This window comes from Maylandia zebra, linkage group LG6 (genome assembly GCF_041146795.1).
Source record: "Maylandia zebra isolate NMK-2024a linkage group LG6, Mzebra_GT3a, whole genome shotgun sequence".
NCBI lineage: Eukaryota > Metazoa > Chordata > Actinopteri > Cichliformes > Cichlidae > Maylandia > Maylandia zebra.
This window is the reverse complement of record NC_135172.1, coordinates 40,690,604-40,710,404: the sequence shown is the minus strand read 5'-3', so window position 1 is coordinate 40,710,404 and position 19,801 is coordinate 40,690,604. Positions and strand designations below refer to the sequence as shown.

The following is a 19,801-nucleotide window of genomic DNA, read 5'->3' as shown; positions in this document are numbered from 1 at the left end:
TTAACCTATTGGTAAATGTGGAGTTTATGTACTTATAGTGAGTTAACTGTAGTTTTTGCCCACATACAGAGCAGTTTACTCTGCATATTGTTTCATTTCATAATTTTCGTTGCATTTTCTAGGGCTTGTGTAGCCAACAGTAGTGTTTAGCAAGATTTAGTTATTAACAGGCCACCTTAATTGAGACTAGAAACAGAGGAGAGGTTTCTGACACAACTTCAGCCACCCCACGGTCTGCTGTGATAGGACATGACGATGTGAAGCAGTTAAAGTTCCAGTAAAACTTACAGAATCTGCAAAGAGCAGAAAAATGTGAAAAACGACCAGTTGCATGAACATATACATCTGCCACCGCGGCACCATCAAGGATGGGCTGGTCATGTAAGCACATGGTTTAGAGTCAGGCGATGGGGAGTGTCCAGTGAAACAAATCTGGGTGGTTACAGCGCCATAAGGTGTTAAGATGCATCTGAGCAATGGCGCTTTACGTTTTGCACCAGCCATACAAATCCACTTAACTCATTTACATATGCTCTTTAAAATGTTGCACAGGTATTCTTAGCTTTCTAAGAAAAGGCCATTTACACTAATATTTTCTGACTTTAATTTGCTGAAGAGAAATGAGAGCTAATTTACTTTGCTAAAGTATTAAGTTCACGTAACGTATCTTTTTTAAGTACGGCACATTAAAAATGAGTACATTTCTACAAAGATATATTTGTGTGAAGAAGCATAAAAAATCTCTCCTAACACGTGCCAGACTCAAAAAAAGATGTTAGCTTAACTCCAATATAACGCAGTCTGGGCACAAACACACATCTTCGCTCATGACGGGCCAGTTAATCAGTCCAAAGTGAGCTGAGACTGAGTGATTGTGTTTAAAAGATGTCAGAATGACAGCCGGTGATGGGCGGTGGTACCTGTGTTTCTGAGGTGGAAGAATAGAAACACCAAATGCCTCTGTAGCTCCGTCCTCCAGTTAATACTCATGCTGAATACTACCAGCAACAAGCTGTGTCCTTGTACTGCTATAAGTTTTTAATGAGTGCGGCTGCTCCCAACAGAGCTCATCGGCCCAACCTTGGCCCGACTAGTTCTCCAACATTATCCTTGACATTTTAGAAATGTTTTTGTAAAGGGCAGTAAAATTTGTCTAACAGCAGGGTGTAGATTGAACTGATCTCACTAACTCAAACTGAATAGTTTGCAGATGGCTTATTGAAAGTTTGTGACAATGCTACAACGGGGCTATCAGAAGATGAAACAACAGAACCTGGACATACTGTAACTCACTAATACTAGCACTCAACCTGTTCAGCCTGTGGCTCATCAGCTTCTTCCCTCTGTCATCTTCTCTCGTATGGAGATGCACATACTTTCCAGCTCAATCTTTCTTCCTAGCCAAAAGTCCTTTTCTCCTTCCTTAGTGTCCAGCCTCACATGCTTCTCCCTCTATCCAGAGGATACAACAAACACATCCATGGCAGTTTCTTTCACCGCATCAGCTGTACTTTCACAGTCATCTGGCAACTCCTTCCTACCACTCAGAGCTTGTCTCAAGTCCTTCCTGGACTCTTGCACAACATTCTTCCGTCTTCAGCTTCCACCATTTAATCCTTAACGTCTGCCTTCACTTGCTTCCTCTTCTTGATTTCCGAATCCATCCTACAGACTGTCATTAAATGTTGCCTAGCTACAGTCTTCCCTTGACACCACCGTGGAGTCTCCTTTTTCAGAATGCACCTTCTGCATAAGATGTAGCCCACCTGTGTGTCACCCTGTGCTCCTCCTGGTTCTTGAATTAATCAAAAGATCAAACTAATCTATATTAATCTTATACTTGGGGACTTGGGGAATCCACATAGTTTATAATTTTTCTGAAACAAGCTATGCTTTCCCTGCTCCCTTTAAACTTTACTTACTAAACTAGTTTTCTCTCTGTCTCGTTTTAATCGACAACATTATTATGGAGCACAAAAAATAAATGCTCACCAGAAACTTCACTAGTTATAGTCTGACCCAATTCTCTGGGTGGTCCAAAGACATGCATGGGGTTAGGTTATCTGGTGATTCTGAATTGGTCATAGGCATGAATGTGAGTGTTAATGGCTGTCTGTCGCTCTGTATTAGCCCTGTGACAGACTGGTAACCTGTCCAAGGTACACTCTGCCTCTCGCCCTATTGCAGCTGGAATAGACTAAATCCAGAATTGGATTTTTACAGTAATTCCCATGTAAAATACACAGCACCAAGTAGACCACTGAGCCCCCTCAGCCCATAGATGAAGGGTTACATAAAACCCTACTGTAAACATAATGGATACTGTTATGATGACTGTCATTTACTTTGTGCTGTGTTTAAATGCAGAACTCAGACGGCAAAACAGCAGAAAGACAAACTGAAGCCGAGGCAGAAGCAAACTGTCATGCAGAGTAAATCACAACAGGTAAGCACATCCAGCATATCTCGCTATCACTCACATTACTGATAAGCTTTTATCGTCTTGCCTTGACTCCTTTCCTTTTCTGTCTTACACAGCCATTGATTTGTTTTTCCACACTCTTGCTCTGTCTCTCTCCTTCTGCAGCTCCTGTTGTTTCCCTCCTTTATTGGATCTCCTCGTCTCCTCTCCTGCTGCTCCATCTTTCATGTGTCTCTCCTCTTTCCGACAGACACAGAGACTATTTCTCTTCCTCTGCCACCCAGGGACAGAGTCTTCACAAGGTTAGATATTTTAAATCAGATAGACTAGCACTGCCGGAGTAGTAAGTGTCCAAAACGGGTCAAAATTAGAGAGCTCCTTTAAATGATATTGAACAGAAATACCTCACAAGTCTAAAGCTTCAAACACACTTGGAAAAGAGCTCATAAATCATTGGAGTCACGCAAAAATAAAAAATGATAACGATAAAAAACAAAATTGGATGATGAAATATTTTAGGCTCATGTTTTGATCACATTACGTCTGATCCACCACAAACGGAAAGAGAAGAGAAACAAAACAAAAACAAAACAGAAGAAAATGAATGGATGGATGAACAAACAGTACAAATTATTTAGTTAATTAAAAACTGGCATCAAAAAGAACCTATTATGCTCTTGAAAAATGTGTATTTTTAGCTTTAAACCTTAAACGAGCACTCTTTCAATTGGCTGCCCCTAAAAAAACAAAAGCGATGGAAACCTGCAGATCCTGGAGTAAAAAAGTTTTCAGAAATCGAGCACTGAAATCAGTCTGATGCTCAGACAGACAATAAGGAAAGCATAGTGGATCCACTTAAGTGTTGTGGTAGTGGGGTGTGGTTTGTGGCTCAGCTGTGGGAGGACAGAGGGGGCGGGTGGTTCAGGGTGCACTGCTAGGGGATGCTGCGTGGAACACCTGTTACATAACGTCCAATCAGCCTCCTCTATTCATGCAGTAGCACGTTGGGACCAGGTGGAGGAGCTACAGTGAGGAGGAGAGTTGACGGCAGCTGAAAATTCAGTATCGAGGCACAACGCCCAATCCGAGCACTGTGCAACAAATAAAGAGCACAGCAACTATTGTGTCTGTGTGTGGTGTTAGGAAGGTGGTTCTCACCTGCTCCTATGCAACATCCCTTTTTTCTGATAGAAAAACATTTCAAAGTAGCAATTTCCTACAAAATGTTCAGCATGCATACAAATCATAGTCTTGCTATTCTTTAAATGAAGCGTTTACCTGCCTAAAGTGTGTACTTCAGCTCAAACCACTAAGGTACAGTGCATCTGATCAAATGTGCCTGCAGTGAGTGAGAGAGTGAGAGGGTAAAGCTGGGTTAAGGCCTGGAGGAACCCGCTGTAGCCCTGCCTGCTCAGCACAAAGCCTCTCTCGCTGTCTCAGTCTCTTTGTAGAGAGGGTGATCAAAGTGTGGAGCGCGCTCAGAGAATTCACAAAGTCAGGAAGCTTCTGAGCGGATGAACACGGACATCCCATTATGTTTCCAAGTAGGGTATCAAGGGACGTGAAGGTGCACACATCCTCAAGCGCGTGAGTGTGAGCTCGCTCGAGCATCTGCACTCCAGACCTAAAGGTTTGATTCTGTGCACGATTAAAAATACTCGGGAAAATGAAAGATGATTGCGTTTTCGAAGCATCTGAGTGTGCTAACTGTCTGCAGCTTTGATCCGTAATGAGGAAGGTAGGGTAAGATTCGGCAGCGCTGCCTGTTATTTCAGATGAGAATCAGAGGATCAAAGGCTTTTTCTCTCCTCATCCTTGCCTCTCTCTGACTGCCTGTGTGTCTCTGCTTCACCTGAAGTGTCCTTGGTTCACCTCTGGCCTGTCCACACCCCCCTGAAAATGCAGAGAACCCGTCAAAGGCTCTTCAACATAAACTTGTCCACTCTTCTGTGGCAGGATGGAGTTATTTCCTGTCACAGAAGACAAGCTGTAGGACTGCTGCTTCACAAATACTGTAGATGACCTCTGACCTCCCTGAGGATGAAGGATAAAGCTCAAATATTTTCTTACAGACATCGGCATTTGTGCCGTGCAGTCCATAAATGTTTGGAACAGTTTTACGGGTTCTTTCCTGCCGCTCTCCCTTCAATGCTTGAACTAATAAGCAGTAAGATAACTGACTCTGAGACAATTTCAGTTTTCTGAAGACAACTCTATCTTCTGTTTATTCATCTACATAATAGATTTGCTTAATTCCGGCAGCAAATTAGATGAGAATGATGAGGCTTTGTACCAACAATCTGGGCTTTACTTTTGGATTTGGGGAATTTCCTTTGAGTCACTGGCTTTAAAGCTTTTTTTAAGACTGTAAATTACTTTAGCGATGAAGTCACTACACATACTTTGGAGTGTGTATGTGTGAGCGTGTACAACAAAGTGTGAGACCCACACGTGTAAGATTTTTACGCTTACCTCATTCTCTGAATCACGTATCTGCAGATGGGAAGTGTATGCGAAGGTATTCTCTGGAGCGACAGTCGGCCTGCGGAGGAGGAGGGGGAAGATGAGGATGAAGTGAGAAAAAATGAGATTCCACATTTAACACAATGTCCCAAACTGTGTTCAGCAGCGGAGCTGCGATCCGAGGTGAGCAGGAACGCCCTTACACCCCGAAGTCATTCCTCAGAAGTTTGAAGTTAAAATTAAGTGCCTTGATGCTGACTTTGTACAAATCTCTTCTGTTTGCTACCAAATCTGGCAAACAAGCTAAATGATACAGCAACTGTTTGCACATACGTTTCTGAGGCAGCATTCTCAAACATCATTAGATTTCAGAAATTTAGTTTTGGGTGAATTAAAATCTCCAATTCTTAAACAGCAGCTCTGACTAAACTAACAGAAGAGACAACACGTGCAATATGATCAAGGGGCCAAAAACTTCCCCAGTTTGTTACTTCGGGACAATCTGATATCTTATATTTAAATATGTAAATGAGACATGATCTATTATCTGACACCACAAAAGCTTTTCTTCATTGTCCTTCAAAGTGCAGGTTTGCCTATGCTTCCTTCCTTTCTTTCTTTTGGAATCAGCTCAGAGTTTGGGTTTAGGATACAAACACTCCCTACTTGGAAAACCAGGCTTGGTTAACGCTTCTATTTTCTGTCATTTACTTGTGTCTACTCTCCTGTACTTTCTGTTTTTTGTTCATGGCCTTTCTTTGCCCCTCTTTTCTGTCTTCTCTTTCCTCTCCCTGCGCCTGGTTCTGCCAGAGGTCTCTTCCTTTTAAATGGGGGTTCTTCCTCGCTTTCATGAACAAGTGCTTGCTCAGATGGGATCAGGAGATCATTGGGGTTTTCTCTTTAATAGAGTCTTTGCTGCTGACATTATAGAATACCTTGAGATGACTGCTAAGGGGAACTGGTGCTACAGAAAGAAAATTGATTTGACCTTGCTGTGGGTCGGGGGGTTGGGGGTGGGGGGGTTCAGTCACTGTTAGTTTAATGTTTTTATAACACTTAAATGTACACACACATGTCCTTGACACATTTTTCTCTAATACTCTGCAGGAAAACATGTTATTTCAGAACAGCCACAGTCTCAATGTGAGACGATACCAAAACAAAATAGGTGAAAATGAGTTTATGAGGTAAGGTTTAACATTCACGTTTTTTCAAGCATCTTGGTATATTCATCAGATTATTGGTTTATTTGTTTTGCACTTGCATAAATTTCTGTCTAAAAAGTGACTTGAACATACCTTTTTTAAATTTGTGTGTTTTGTGGATATACAAATAAATCAATCCCACACTGGAAGAATAGCAGTGTTACCTGACATAACAGCAAAAAGTATAAAAAATAAATAAAGAAAGAAAAGATAAAAAAACAAAACAAAAACCTCAGTTTGATAGTTTTTGGTTAATTTGTGACTTCTTTCCAACACATCAAACAGAAGTTACACTCACCAGCGTTTGATCAACGCTTTGATTCAGTGAGGCTGTTTCAGTTCATTACGCCACACTGATGTGAAATACTTGCGTGAAAGCGGTGGAGTGTGGGTGTGTTGAGGGAGACGAGCACTTTTAAATCAAAAGTGAAGCTGCAGTGTGAGACAAACGAAATAAAAAATAAAATAAATACACTTGACAAAATGTAAATCATTATGTTTCTCCCAGTGCAACATGCTTACCGTAAAGCTGGGATTTTCTTAAGACTGGAAAACTAATAACTGAATCACCTCTATCACTCTGCTGAATACTTCTCATGCTGCCTAAGGCTACACTTAAAGGCATTTTAGCCATCGGCACGCTCATCTAATCTGAATGTGGTGACGTCACTTTTCCAAACTGAACTGTGGATCTGTTGCCCTTTTATGGTGCTCGTTGAAAGACGATCGTTGAAAGTTCTCACAAAGTCGTCCAGCCACTCTGACGGAGCTGTGTGTTCAGACTGTGGTTGGAAAAGAAGGAGCTGATCACATTGATGAACCGGTAACACTACTGATCCACTACTGCTGCACTACTGGGCTCCAGTTTCACCTGCTAGGTTCCTGTAGGACACTCCCACAAAAGACATTCTTTTTCTCAAGTGTTAGATAAAGATAACCCTTTATATGTGAACAGACACGGAGTGTAGCTCATGTTAACAGCTCACAGATGGTTTATTAGCATGGATGTAGGCGGCTTCCAGCTGTGAACAGTGAAGCCAATGAGGAAGCGCTTTAATCCTTTTTCATAAGAACTTAGAACTTAATTTATTGTCATTGTACAGTTGCCCGCACAACTAAATTAGGTAGCAAAACCACAAATATGCAAGAAAGTGACAAATTTCAAAACAACAATATAAAAACACTATATACACAATACACAATATATATATATACACTTTATACGATGTATAAGTTACAATAAAAAAGTATAAGTTACCAAAGAAAAATGGGATTATTGCACATTTGCCAAGATATTGCACAGAATAACTGTATGGGGGTCTGCTCACGCGTACACACCCACATCCACCCACGCTGACATACACACACTCAGGTTACCATAAGTTCAAAGGGGAAGGCCGCAGGTTTGTCAGTGTTCTGGTGCACTGAGAGTTCTGACAGCCCAAAGGTAGAAGCTGTTTTTAGTCTGTTGGTTGGATCTGAACCTTTTTCCAGAGGGCAGGATGTTGAATAGGTGGAGGTTAGGATGGAGGTGGTCTTTTAAAATCGCCCTGGATTTGGAGAGACATCTATAACTGTCAATGGAGTCCAGGGAGGGGAGTGGACGGCCGATCACCTTCTTTGCAGTTCTTATGAACTGCCACACATATACTACGCTGAAGAATGGGTAACACCCTGATGGCATTACTTGAGAAAAGTAATTAAATTTACTTCGGAAAGTTTTCTCACAGTCTTCTTACTTTTACAGCATTGAGCCCTCTGATTTTTTCTCTCTCATGCAATCAGCAAGCAAATGAGTTTCAAGGAGCATCCCTAACTTTTATAAACCAAGCATTTCCTGCTCTACGTATGATTATCACACTGCACCTGTTTGATCAACAGAAAACGGCAGTAAAAATGCAGAGAAGAATCAGTTTAAAACTGGTTCGCTCTGGCCACAGCTCTGCCAAGGTGGGAGCTCAAGAGGTGAACAGATGTGCACCGTTGGCTCTCTACAGGGGCTTTCGATACATTCAGGCCACACATATACAAACACTCACACAAGAAGAGCAAAGGCTCTGGTCCAGTGGCCCACGGCAGGTCTTTATCCTCCAACTGCCCCAAAGGCCCTTAAGCCCTGCAGCTATGCCTGCATGCTCTGCTCTGTCTTCCCTTGAAATCCATCCTTCCTTTACCAATTCATCCTCCCTCTACCTGGAATTCACCTCTCATCAAGCCAAATCCTTTGTATCACTCTACTCAAACTTTTTCCTCCAAACCTCAACCTTTCTCCCCCACGCCTCTCTCATGTCCACCCCAGGGCTTCCTCTTATGCTTCTTTCCAACTCTCCTCCAGTTTCTGTCTATGAAGGTCCACAGTCCAGTGACTGCAGCACCAGAATGTCAGACAGCCATATATTAACATTTAGACAGCCTTAGGGCCCGAAGGGGAGCTCCAATTTTAAACAGTCACATCCTCTCAGCACATTCAGAAAAGTTGCACAGTCCGACTGCTACAGCTGGCACCGGTGGAGCTCTGCTGTCAATCTTCACCCATGTTTTATCCTGTCAGCTGTTCGACGTGACTGTTTTACGGCTGTGTAGCCTTCTCGTTCTCTGAGTTTCTCCTCACAGGCATGTCTCTTTTCTCTTCAAATTCCACTAAAGACATCGTGCTGTGATGCTATCATTATCAAGTCAATGAGATGCTGCTCCACAGAGAATCTGGTTTTTAAAGCAGAACAAATGAGGAGATTCATGCTTGGACTATGAAGTTATTTACTTCGATTAATCTGTCAGGTTGTGTTATTTTTTTTTAATTGAGCCATAAAATGTCTAAACAAAAAATACACAACCCATTTAACCCATTTGGCAAAGCAAACTGAAATATGTTCAATTTTCAAAGAAAGAAAGATTAATCATTTGAGTCTCTGTCAGACTGCCAAACAGCTGGTTTACCATCTTAGTCCAAAATAAACTATTGTGAATTGTATGCTTGAAAAACTGTGTTGATCCCCTAATTGAGCTAAATGGAGATAATGAATGGAGGAACTAAAAAAGTATTATATCTGCTATCTACCAGAAACCCTGCATGAGAATAGTTTAATGTTTGCACATAAATTAAGCTTTACCGTGCACGACAGCCCTACAGATGATCGTGCAGAGACACGCTGTGTCGTAGAAAACATACTTTCTAACCAGGAGCGTGGGTTTCACGTTGAATCGCATTTGTCTGCATTTTTGTTAAACATTTGCAACTTCTAGAATCATTCGATCACATACATTTAAAGCACCTAAACACTAAACAATACCACAACATGTGTAAAGGTAAAGCAGCGGTCATAGTGTGTGTCATGTCAATTACAGACTGTATGTAAAAGATGGGCTTAGCTATCGCTGGACCACAGCGCCACCCACTGCCTTTTGGATTCTGCATTTTGACGACTTGTCCTTATCATTTTTGTACTGGTTAACACATTTGCCTCATATGCGTAAGATCAAAACCAGGAAGAGACAGAAACCCAGTTGCAGGATAAATGGGAGGTTGTGTCAGGAAGGGCATCCCCAAAATCTGTGCCAAATTAAGCATGTGGATCAATCTGTTGTGGGGAAAGTATCTTTTTATCATTGTTGGTCACTGTCGTGTTTTCGTTTGTTTGTCTGTTTTTTTGGGTGGTGTTTAGAGCCAGAAGTGCCCATATTTAATGTGCAGTGAAAAAGCATCATTACTTGCATAAATACACTTTGTAAGTGAAATGCAGAGGCGTGTATCTGCTAATTAGTCTGTGAAGGTTCTCAGTCATCCAGGTCATCGTAGTCAAAGGAGCTTGCAAAGAAAAGCGAGAAGCTTCTTCTCGGATGAGAGGTGAAACGTCTTCAAGTAACTTAAAGAAGTCCAGACGCTTTTCTTTGCAAGCTCCTTTGACTATCTGCTAATTAGTTGTAAGTAACAAAGTAACAAACTAATAAAATACTAGAATTTCATTTACTAAACTGGAGCACCACCAAACGCCAAACAAGCAGTTTTGTTTGTTAGATAATTCGATATAAAATGTTCCAAAAGGTCAAGTTTAGTGATGTGATTTAGGGAAGGTGAGGCATCGCAAACAGCGATCGGCTGAGGTAGCCTGTGCAGCACACCTGTCAATCAAAGCAGCCACGCCCCTAACAACAAGACCTAGCAGCATCCAAAGAGATTGGTTTTGTACCCCCCCCCCCCCCGGACACGTTTTTCTGTGTATTTTTCCATGAAGTTCTTGGAAAACATTTTGGATACTGGACTCCATGAATACTTTCACTATTACAGCATTATCATGTGAGGTCTATGCTGCCCCTTCAGGATGTGCCAAAAAGTCCCTCGATGATTCCTGACATCCACAGGATGCAGTGAAGCCTCGAGCATTTTATGTACTCAAATATTTTAGTGTTGCCTACAAATTCAAAACTGGCCTTTAAATAATATGTAAATGTGTTGCTTTATTCAGCAGATTTTACACTTAGCTTAATGATAGATTCTTGATCTCAATGGAACTAATGAAGACAAATAATGATTACATTTATAAAACCAAAGCCTGGCTTGTAATGACTTCTAAATTTATTCCAGAAACTGCCTAAAACCCAAAAGTCAGCACATGCACGAAAACAAGTAGAAGTAAAGGGAAATCCATGTGAGCAAAAGCAGGCACTGAAAGTTTCAGAGTTTTTCCTTTCCCCACAAATTACTCAACACTCCAACTTTGTGTAACTTTCGAAGACAGAGAAAAGTGAGACATATTATTATTCAGCGCTGGGACAGCAGGGCACAGACAGGGTGGAGCACGGTGATGATGTGAAGTCCCTGTAAGTACGACTCTTCTTAGTTAGCGAGTCTCAGCGGTCTCACAGAGTCTGGTTCTTTTCTGTCTGCATCGTTTGTGAGGACCGACATGCACGGGTGTGCTGGCATAGTCATGTGTGTACGTGCATGCACGCGTATGGGTGTATTTGTGTTACTGTTGAGGTGACAACAACCAAAAATACACTAGCTCTGCAGGCCTGAATTATTCAGAGAGTGGAGACAGAGCTGCGGGTGGCGGGGGGTGGAGGTAGATGGATGGATGAGAGGTGGTGGCGGGAGAAGAAAAAAAACAAGTACAGCAAAGACGAACAAAGTCAAGAAGAGCAAGAAGCGAGAAAGCTGAGAAAGTGGGCACTCGTCAAAAGCACAAAACACACATGCCATAAACATATTTTGTTGCAGTCGGCAGAGGGTCTAGAATAAATTCATGCATCTGTAGACTGAAGGTCTTAAAAAACAAAATATAAAGCTATATCTCTGTACTTCTTACACAAAATCTTTCTGGGTTTCAATAACTGCACACAAACCATGCATCAGCAATATCTCTCAAACACATGCATACCTCCTCCTTCTCTTCCTCCATCTCTTTTATTCTATGCATGCAGGCTCCCCATTGCCAATCACTCACATTGAAATTCCATCTGTTTTTGCAATCTGGGAGCACAGCTGTCAAACATTTCTGTCTCCCTGGCCGACGCGGGGGGATATATCAGAACCCAAAAGGGAAACTGGAGCGTGGAGTCACATATAGCGCCTCTTAGCATGGGAAATGCGTGCATCTTACATCCAAAGAGGAGTATAGGACTGCCAGGGAAGATGTTATTAGCATTGCTGACTCTGCAGGAAGGCTGTTCAGATGTAGTGTAAATAAAATTATATTGTATGAGAAAAAGAAAAAGAAATAATACAAACTTTATGATGCATTTTAAGAATGTTATTTGTGTTAACTAAGTTTTACAGAAGCACACAGCAAGTCAGATGTAACATCTGTAGGAGGAGCAGGAACATAATTAGCTACGTGTGTTTTGTAAAGCATCCTGGAAAGGAGAGGTCTGGAAACTCGCTGTTACTGTACATCTCAGCCGAATCCACAGAATCCTGTTACCAGTGGATGTCTTCCCATTAGTGTGTGGAGGAGGAAAGTCTGCATAATAATGGATTTCAATCCCTCAAGTAGGCTTTGTTTTCCTTTTTTTCAAAATTTCTGCCTAAAAATCATCCTCCGAATCTGTCAGTTATGGCTACACAACCATACGGCCAAAATGAAAGATACGGGGCTGGATAACCTTGGATAATGTTGGAAGTCTCGCCACAGTGGGATTTGAAGTAGTCCAACAATCACTTTTTCAAGAAAACAACATATACCATTGCTTCAGTGATGTGTTTGAAAAATTCAATGCAGCTCCACCAAATTAGATGCAATAGAGGCAAAGCACCACCATCACCACCAGCTGAAGTGATGACAGCTTGATATCTTACAGTACTTGATCTATTCTCTCAGTGAATACTTGAACACATGATAAGATTAAGATTTCAAACATCACAATGTTCATTTACAATTTCAGAATAAGGCAAAGTTTGCTCATTGGCTAACAGCTTGTGATTAACACATTTTATAGTTGTAATACCACTAGTCTGTATTACTAATAGTAGTACAAAAAGTAGTAATAGTTGTACCAAAATAAGAAGGAAGCATCAGAGAGGCCAGTTACATCCGAGTGAAGCCGTCTGACAGGATATAAATATGTTTGTCATGGAGCATTAGCAGCATTAGGTTTCACTGTTGTCCATTAGCGCTTTTAACTGACTGCTGAGGAAAAGGGTGGAAGGAGGAGGAGATCGACTTGTTGTGCGTATGTGCAAGGGATGTGTGTGTGCATGTATGTTTAGTGTCTGCATACAGCACGTCTGAGCGAAGACATCAGCAGTGTGAGCACAGATGCATTAAGAAAAAGCTGCTCCTGTGGTTGTATTTTTTATTAATGGATTTCCTAATAGATTTTTATATGATTTTTCAGTTTGCTTTTAACTGGAACATACTTAGTGAAGCTAAATACTAAAGCTACTTATATTATTTTGGATGCAAACACAATTGCTGGTTCACAGAGAAATGTCCTTACAGTTATATTCTCTCTGGGTAGCATGACGTGAATACAAGTCAAAAGAAAATATTAGAAGTGGTAATTATTTATCAAGCTCAACTGGTGAATGAAGCATCATAAAAGATGAAAGATAAAAGAGCCTGAAAAGGTATGTTTTCTTAAAACATAATATATGACACTAAAAAGAGTGAAAAAGCACAAAAGATCACCTTAGACAAGAATATTCATGAAATGGAGTCTGCCAAAACTCACAGTTTCAGAAATCATTAGGTCGGTGGTAATTAATGTTTCTCATTCATCATTTAATAAATGCAATCCATTATTGCACCTCCCAGTTATTGTCTCCATTCATCATTTCATCCATAACATGTCAAAAAATAAGAAAAAAGCTCCACTATAGCACCCGAGCTCTACATTATGGTATTTTTGGTCTAGCTTTCTTAAAACAGCAGTCCAAAACTGAAACATATTCAGCTTTAATTATATAAAAGAAGCAAACAAACCTGCAACTAATTAGAGAAACAGGAACTAAATCACTTGGTGGGTAGAGGTGGCTGTGGCTCAGGGGTAGAGCAGGTCATCTACTAATCGGAAGGTTGGTGGTATCATCCGTGCTCCGGTCTGCATACCAAAGTATCCTTGGGCGAGATACTGAACCCAGAGTTGCTCCCGGTGTGTTCACTGGAGTGTGAATACGTGTAAATAGACCAGACCTCAATCCTACAGAAAACATGTGAAGGAAGCTGAAGCTTCGAGTTGCCAAGCGTCAGCCAAGAAACCTAAGACCAAAACCCTCCTTAGATGCGTGAAAACCTGGTGACCAACTACAAGAAACGTCTTACCCCTGTGCTTGCTGAGGGTTTCTCCACCAAGTACTAGGTCATGTTTTGCTTCACGATCAAATACTTACTTCACTGTCATGCAAGTTAATTGATGACTTTTACGTACTGGATTTTTCCTGGATTTTTGGTATTTCTGATATGATAGATGATATATGATTTTTGATATTCTGTCTCTTGACTAAAATGAAACTACCATAAAAATTAGAGACTGTTCATGTCTTTGTAAGTGAGCAGAAATCAAATTGAGCCGGAGATAAAATAATTATTTCCCCCGCTCTATATGAAGCTATACATCTTAACACTGCAATCTCTGTGAATTAGAGTGAGCTGCATCTCTCTAGAGATCCACGAGCTACAGTGAAGTTCTCTACGAGACAATGAACGAAACCCAGAAAAGCTTTTACATTAGATTAGATTTGTGGTTTTTGATCTGCAACATCCCTCTGATGTGTTAGCCTCCTTTATCTGCCCTCTGCTTGCTCTGCTCTTGATGTCATGGTGACCGCAGGGGATAAGCTGAGGCAGGTGTCTGCTGGTCTTTTACCTCCATCACATGTTGAAGCGTGGGATACCAAAGGAGTGTGAGAATTTAATGGAGTGAGGGAGCACAACTGAGCTGAGGCGTGAATTAGCTCTGTGTGTGTGTTTAAGTCTTTCCACGCTAACATTCTGCTGCAGTGCATTCACACATGAGCCTTCACTGCAGAATCCAACCATGATGTCATCTTTCCCTTTCAACTTTTTTCTTTGTGAATCTCTAAAGCTGCTGAAGGCGGGGTTTATTTCAGTCGTGATGCAAGGTGAGAGGATTTTATCAGGCGCGGGAGAGAAGAACAGAGAAGAACACAAGAATTATAGAACACAGGATTCAGATGCGCTTGTGTTTAGTTTGAAGACATAAAAAAATCCAAGGTCATTTTACAGACTTATAACTGGAATAACCAACGAAATGGGAAAAAGCCCCACAGATATTAAAATCGGCTTTCCTTTAGTTTCATAAATAAGAACATTTGCTGCCTCTTTCCATCATTGTATGCTAAAAAGAACAGTTCAGTTTAACGTTTTTAAAAATAAAAGGACCATTTTTGTCATGATGGAGTTTATCAGTCTTTCAGTTTGATATTACTCATGTTAACGTTTGGTTCTTCTTTCCTTTTATTTATAAGCCTTCCTGTGTGTCCTCTGTATATCTTACTCTATCACCTGAATTTTTATTTTACAATATGTTTATGTTTAGTTCTCTCTGTTTTCCTGGTATTAGTTTAGTATTTCAGTTGTCGGTATTCTCCCTCTGTTAAGTTCTCATTTCTGTGTTGATATTGAACACTTCCTGTTTTATATTAATAATGAGTTTCTTCTGTTTAACTCTGTTTAATTTGACTTTCTCCTGTCTCAGTGTTTTGTTTGTCATCACATGTTTCTTGCTCCCCAGCTGTATCCATTTTCCTTGTCAGCCCTCAGTAGTTCTCGCATAAGTAGCCTTATCTTTCATTTGCTCGTTGTGCAGTCGTACCGTTCCCCCAGGTGCTCGTTTCCCTGTTTCCCTTATTAAAGGCTTTGGATTCTAATCAGCCAAAATAAATGGTTTGTTCTTCAAAATTCTACCTCAACTCTTGCATTCAGGTCCTAAACCTCCACACTGCATGACTTCATATTCAGAAGTGCAAAACTTTTTTATTTTGGGGAGGTGGACATAACTTGAGTTCTGAATTATATGATTCAATGCGAAAATAAAAATCAGTTGATCGTCTAACTCAGAGAAAACAGAAAAAAACAGACTGAATCACATTATTTCAAACTGGAATAATAGTAATAGAGTTATTTTTAGAAGGTACACATGCAACAAAATTTCGATGTTCGTAGGCACAATTTCAGCTAAGACATGATTATGAAAAATACAATTCAAATGAGAGGAGCATGGATGAATTACATTTTTAATGGGAGCATGATAAATTATATCAACATCTATGGATCATTAATGATTAAACAGCACAAAATCTGCAATATTTATAATATTGAATAGCACAAAATAATATATCAGTGATTAAACAAAATATGCAGAGCAACTATTCAAACCATTAATTGCCAGACATGCCAGCAAGAATTTAATTAAAGTAAAGAAACTAGTTAGATTCAGGTTAACAATATTAGAAAAAACTGTTGCTATGTGGTGACAATCTTAATAATGGCTTTTTTCTGCAACATGTTCGTGGATAGACTGATCAGCGCCTGTATGTGGCTTTATGAATTACAAATACACAACAGTGCCTTAACAGATTTACACTTTTATTACGTTCACAGGGTTGGTGGGCCTCTGCAAATGGAAATCGGAAATCCCAGTTGAGGGTTACGTTCCACATGTAACTATAGATGTGTTTTTTTAATATATGTTTTTTTTTTTACACATATATGCACTGATGAGCACAACTTGCCATGTTGTTGTCAACAGGTTGTATTCTGATATTTTTAAAAAAAAGTTAATTAAATAAGATGATTCATTAAATAAGACATTTTTTGCAGATAAATCACCATTGTGCAGCAACTATATCACTATTTGTGAACGTATTTCTAAATTTTTGCTTCAAGTTAATGAAGCTGTAACTAGAGTCTGAATTTAAGTGGCTAATATGAATTTCTGTGCACGTAGACAGCAACTGATTTGTAACAGACAAGAAGTTTGCACTTTATTACTGTTTGTCACAAACAAATTTGATGTAACTGCTAACTTGTCCCTATTTAATTGAAAACTGATAGCAGACTGACATCTAATTGCTGTTTTTCCTAGCATGACTTTAACATAAAGGCTGTGCTCTCTGATTACTAATTTGTAAGCAATTAAATAGCTGGTTATTTGTATAGAACAATCAACACATTACTTTTTCCATTGCAACAAAAAAACAATTTGAATACCCTAATGTGGTTCTTTGTAATCACTGGAGGGAAAAAACTGTGAGGTCTAAAAGTGAAGATAGAGTTGCTAAACTGGGGACACAAAATAAAAGAAATATGTAGGACCAGCCCTTTGTCCTGAAGCCAAGAAGCACATCCTCTTATCCTCTGAAATCATGAATTATCTCACATTTGTAGTTTTCATGGATCAGACTGAAATCAGTAATTAGGTTTCTCATTTCTCTCTCCATGCCTCTGTGGCACTGTACAACAGCATCTATTCTTCACCCGTTCTCTTCATCTAATTATTCATATTCCTGCCCTGTGCTTAACCTTTGGTAGAACCTCAAAATCCCATCCTTTCGTGAACCTCGGGACCAAAAATGGTCCCGCCCCAAAAGTGCTCTAAAAATGTTATATATCAATATTTTTTTCTACTTTAAATTAGTCAATCTTTTAAAACTACTTCTGCTTAAAATATCCATGTCAAGTTTTAATTATATTTTCATTGTTTTAACCCTTTAAATCCCAGTTTTATTACATGAGCGCCCTGTTTTTTTAGCCCCAAAAAACAAAAAAACTAAATATTTTCCAAAAAAAACATTTGAAGTAATATTTGTTTGTTATTATAATTAGGCCTTTAGATGGACCAAAGATTGGCACCAACATTCATTTCGATCCACTTTTATTTTTTTTGCAGGAGCGCATTTCATAAAATGCACACACTATCGGTCCTAATCGACCACGCCCAAAAAAGTGCTATAAAAAATTTATATATTAATATTTTATTCCACTTTAAATTAGCCAATCTTTTAGACCTACTTCTCCTTGAAATATTCATGTCAAGTTTTAATTACATTTCGCGGATTTTAACCCTTTATATCCCGGTTTCGTCACATGAGCGCACTGCTTTTTTTGCCCCAAAAAACATAAAACTTGAATATTTTCCAAAAAAAACATTTGAGGTAATATTCAATTGTTATTATAATTAGGCCTTTAGATGGACTAAAGATTGGCACCAACAGTCATTTCGATCGCCTTTTATTTTTTTTTTCAGGACCAGAAAATGGTCTCCAGGCGGCAAATGCTCCTCCTCTAGGCCGAAATAAGTGCATGTTGCCGGGGTACGTCGCGACGATCACCGGGGCACGATCACCGGGGACTGCTTTTTCCAGCACACACGTCCGATACCACGTGACAACAAATACGTCATTTCCTGTTGACTAAAAAAAAAAAAAAGCACCCTCTCACGGTCCTAGGGACCGAAAATGGTCCCGCCCGATCAGCGGGCGAAGCCGCTGCTGCACGCCGGGAATCAGGCTTCATTTTCCGCAGGTCTGTCTAAGCAGCCCGCTGTTTTCCAGCAGGGGTCAAATGTGAAGCAAGGGCGCCACTCGGTGGACAAATAAAAAAATTACAACTCTAAGGCCTCCTCCAAAATGAAAATGAAACTTAAAAACATCGACGATCCCTTTGACCGTAATTAATTTGCAGTGAAAAATAGCGTTTATAATGGGTTTCAAGGGGCAGAAATCGGCCACGAGGTTCGATAGTGGATGTATGCCTTTTATTCAGCCATTTAAGCTCATTTAAAAAACTCAGACTGAAATTTTAAAATAAAATGGGAAGAAAATACATGTTTGAAAATTTGGCTATACTCCATTAAACACAGTGGAAATGGCGTGGAATTAAAAAACGGAAAGGCCACGAAATGGTCCCAGGTTCTACCAAGGGTTTTAATTTGTAAATCAGCTGCCAGAACAAAAGACAGGGAGATACACAGAAAAAATGTCACAGAGCCCATCAAACAAATTCACAGAGCTTGGAGCACATCAGAGCTAGTCAGCTCTAACACTGCCTGATATATGTGATTCATGTAACCAATGGCACAATCTACACAGCTTTAACAAAGCTCACACCAAATAAAAGGAAGCCTGAATGCAAATCTTTATATATATAAAAAGCATTTAGATGCTAAACAGTACTGACCCACACATACAGTTCTTACACACACACTGGACTTTCTGGACTTTGGTTTTGCACAACACTGGTCACTATATTCTTCATTTCCGGTTAATACTTGTACAGCTGCTGTTATTGTGTATATATTTATTTATATTTAGATTTCTTCATACATTCTTATATAGTTCTATATTGTGTATTTTGTTGTACAGTTATTTTATTTTCAACTTTAATTTATATATTTATCTTTATCTTATTCTTCCCAGTTAAATTTACCCTTCATTCTAATTTGTGTTGTACAGTTATTTCATTTTTAACCTTAATTTATATTCTATTCCTTCCTAGTTAAATTTACCCTTTTTAATTTTTCATATTTATTTCCTATCTTATTCATAGCCTTTTCCTTTTTTGTTTTCTTTAGGTCACAAGCAGTTGTCCAAGCATTTCACTACATATCGTACTGTGTATGACTGTGTACGTGACAAATAAAATTTGAAATTTGAATTTGAAATTTTAAACTGACTTTGTGTGCACAGAAAACTATGAACATCAAGGGTTTGTGTTTTTTTTTTTTTACATTTTATTTATTAAAAATCCCCAAAACATCACAATGACCTCAAAAGAGAAAGTTCAAGCACTTCAACTGAACGAGGTGCACACTCCTTTAAGAATCAATTACAGGAACATAATACCATAAATAAAGTTAGTTTTAATGTTTCTGTACATCCCAGCTTAAAAATAGAGGAGATCTGAGTTTGTCTGTTTTTGCACCATCAGCCGCTCAAGGTGACCTTCAGTACATTATGCTCATTTCCAGCTTCATTTTTTTTATCGCTGAACTCTCATAGAGCAACTTTGAATGACTAACAGTTTAAAATCATCCATATTTATCTCATGCTGGTCCAGTTTGCTCCTCTCCTTTCACTCTAAGACGCTTTTCCTCTGATTAAACGCTCACAAGCAGAACATTTGAACAGATCCGACCATATCAGAGCTCTCACTGACAAGCAAAGGACTCACAGTATTTGCACATGCATTGACCTCATTACTTGGGTCCTTTGCCATGTTTAATATGATCACTCACCATTTTAACATGTTTG

General features: G+C 39.6%; 1 protein-coding gene across 9 annotated transcripts in view; it reads right to left on the bottom strand.

Annotated features, from left to right (window-relative positions):
* The window catches only part of LOC101473359 (endonuclease V), a 78,051-nt gene that overhangs the window by 28,665 nt on the left and 29,585 nt on the right, over positions 1-19,801 (bottom strand). For 6 of the 9 annotated variants that reach the window (XM_004538779.4, XM_004538781.4, XM_004538782.4 and 3 more), the window contains one exon: positions 4,895-4,964. In XM_004538779.4, the coding sequence (XP_004538836.1) occupies positions 4,908-4,964 (57 nt within the window). In that variant the 3' untranslated portion in view covers positions 4,895-4,907. Of the gene's footprint in view, positions 1-1,278; positions 4,316-4,894; positions 4,965-13,492; positions 13,690-19,801 lie in introns of those variants that run through there. The other 3 variants (XM_004538780.4, XM_076885249.1, XM_076885251.1) reach the window with 3 other exon arrangements.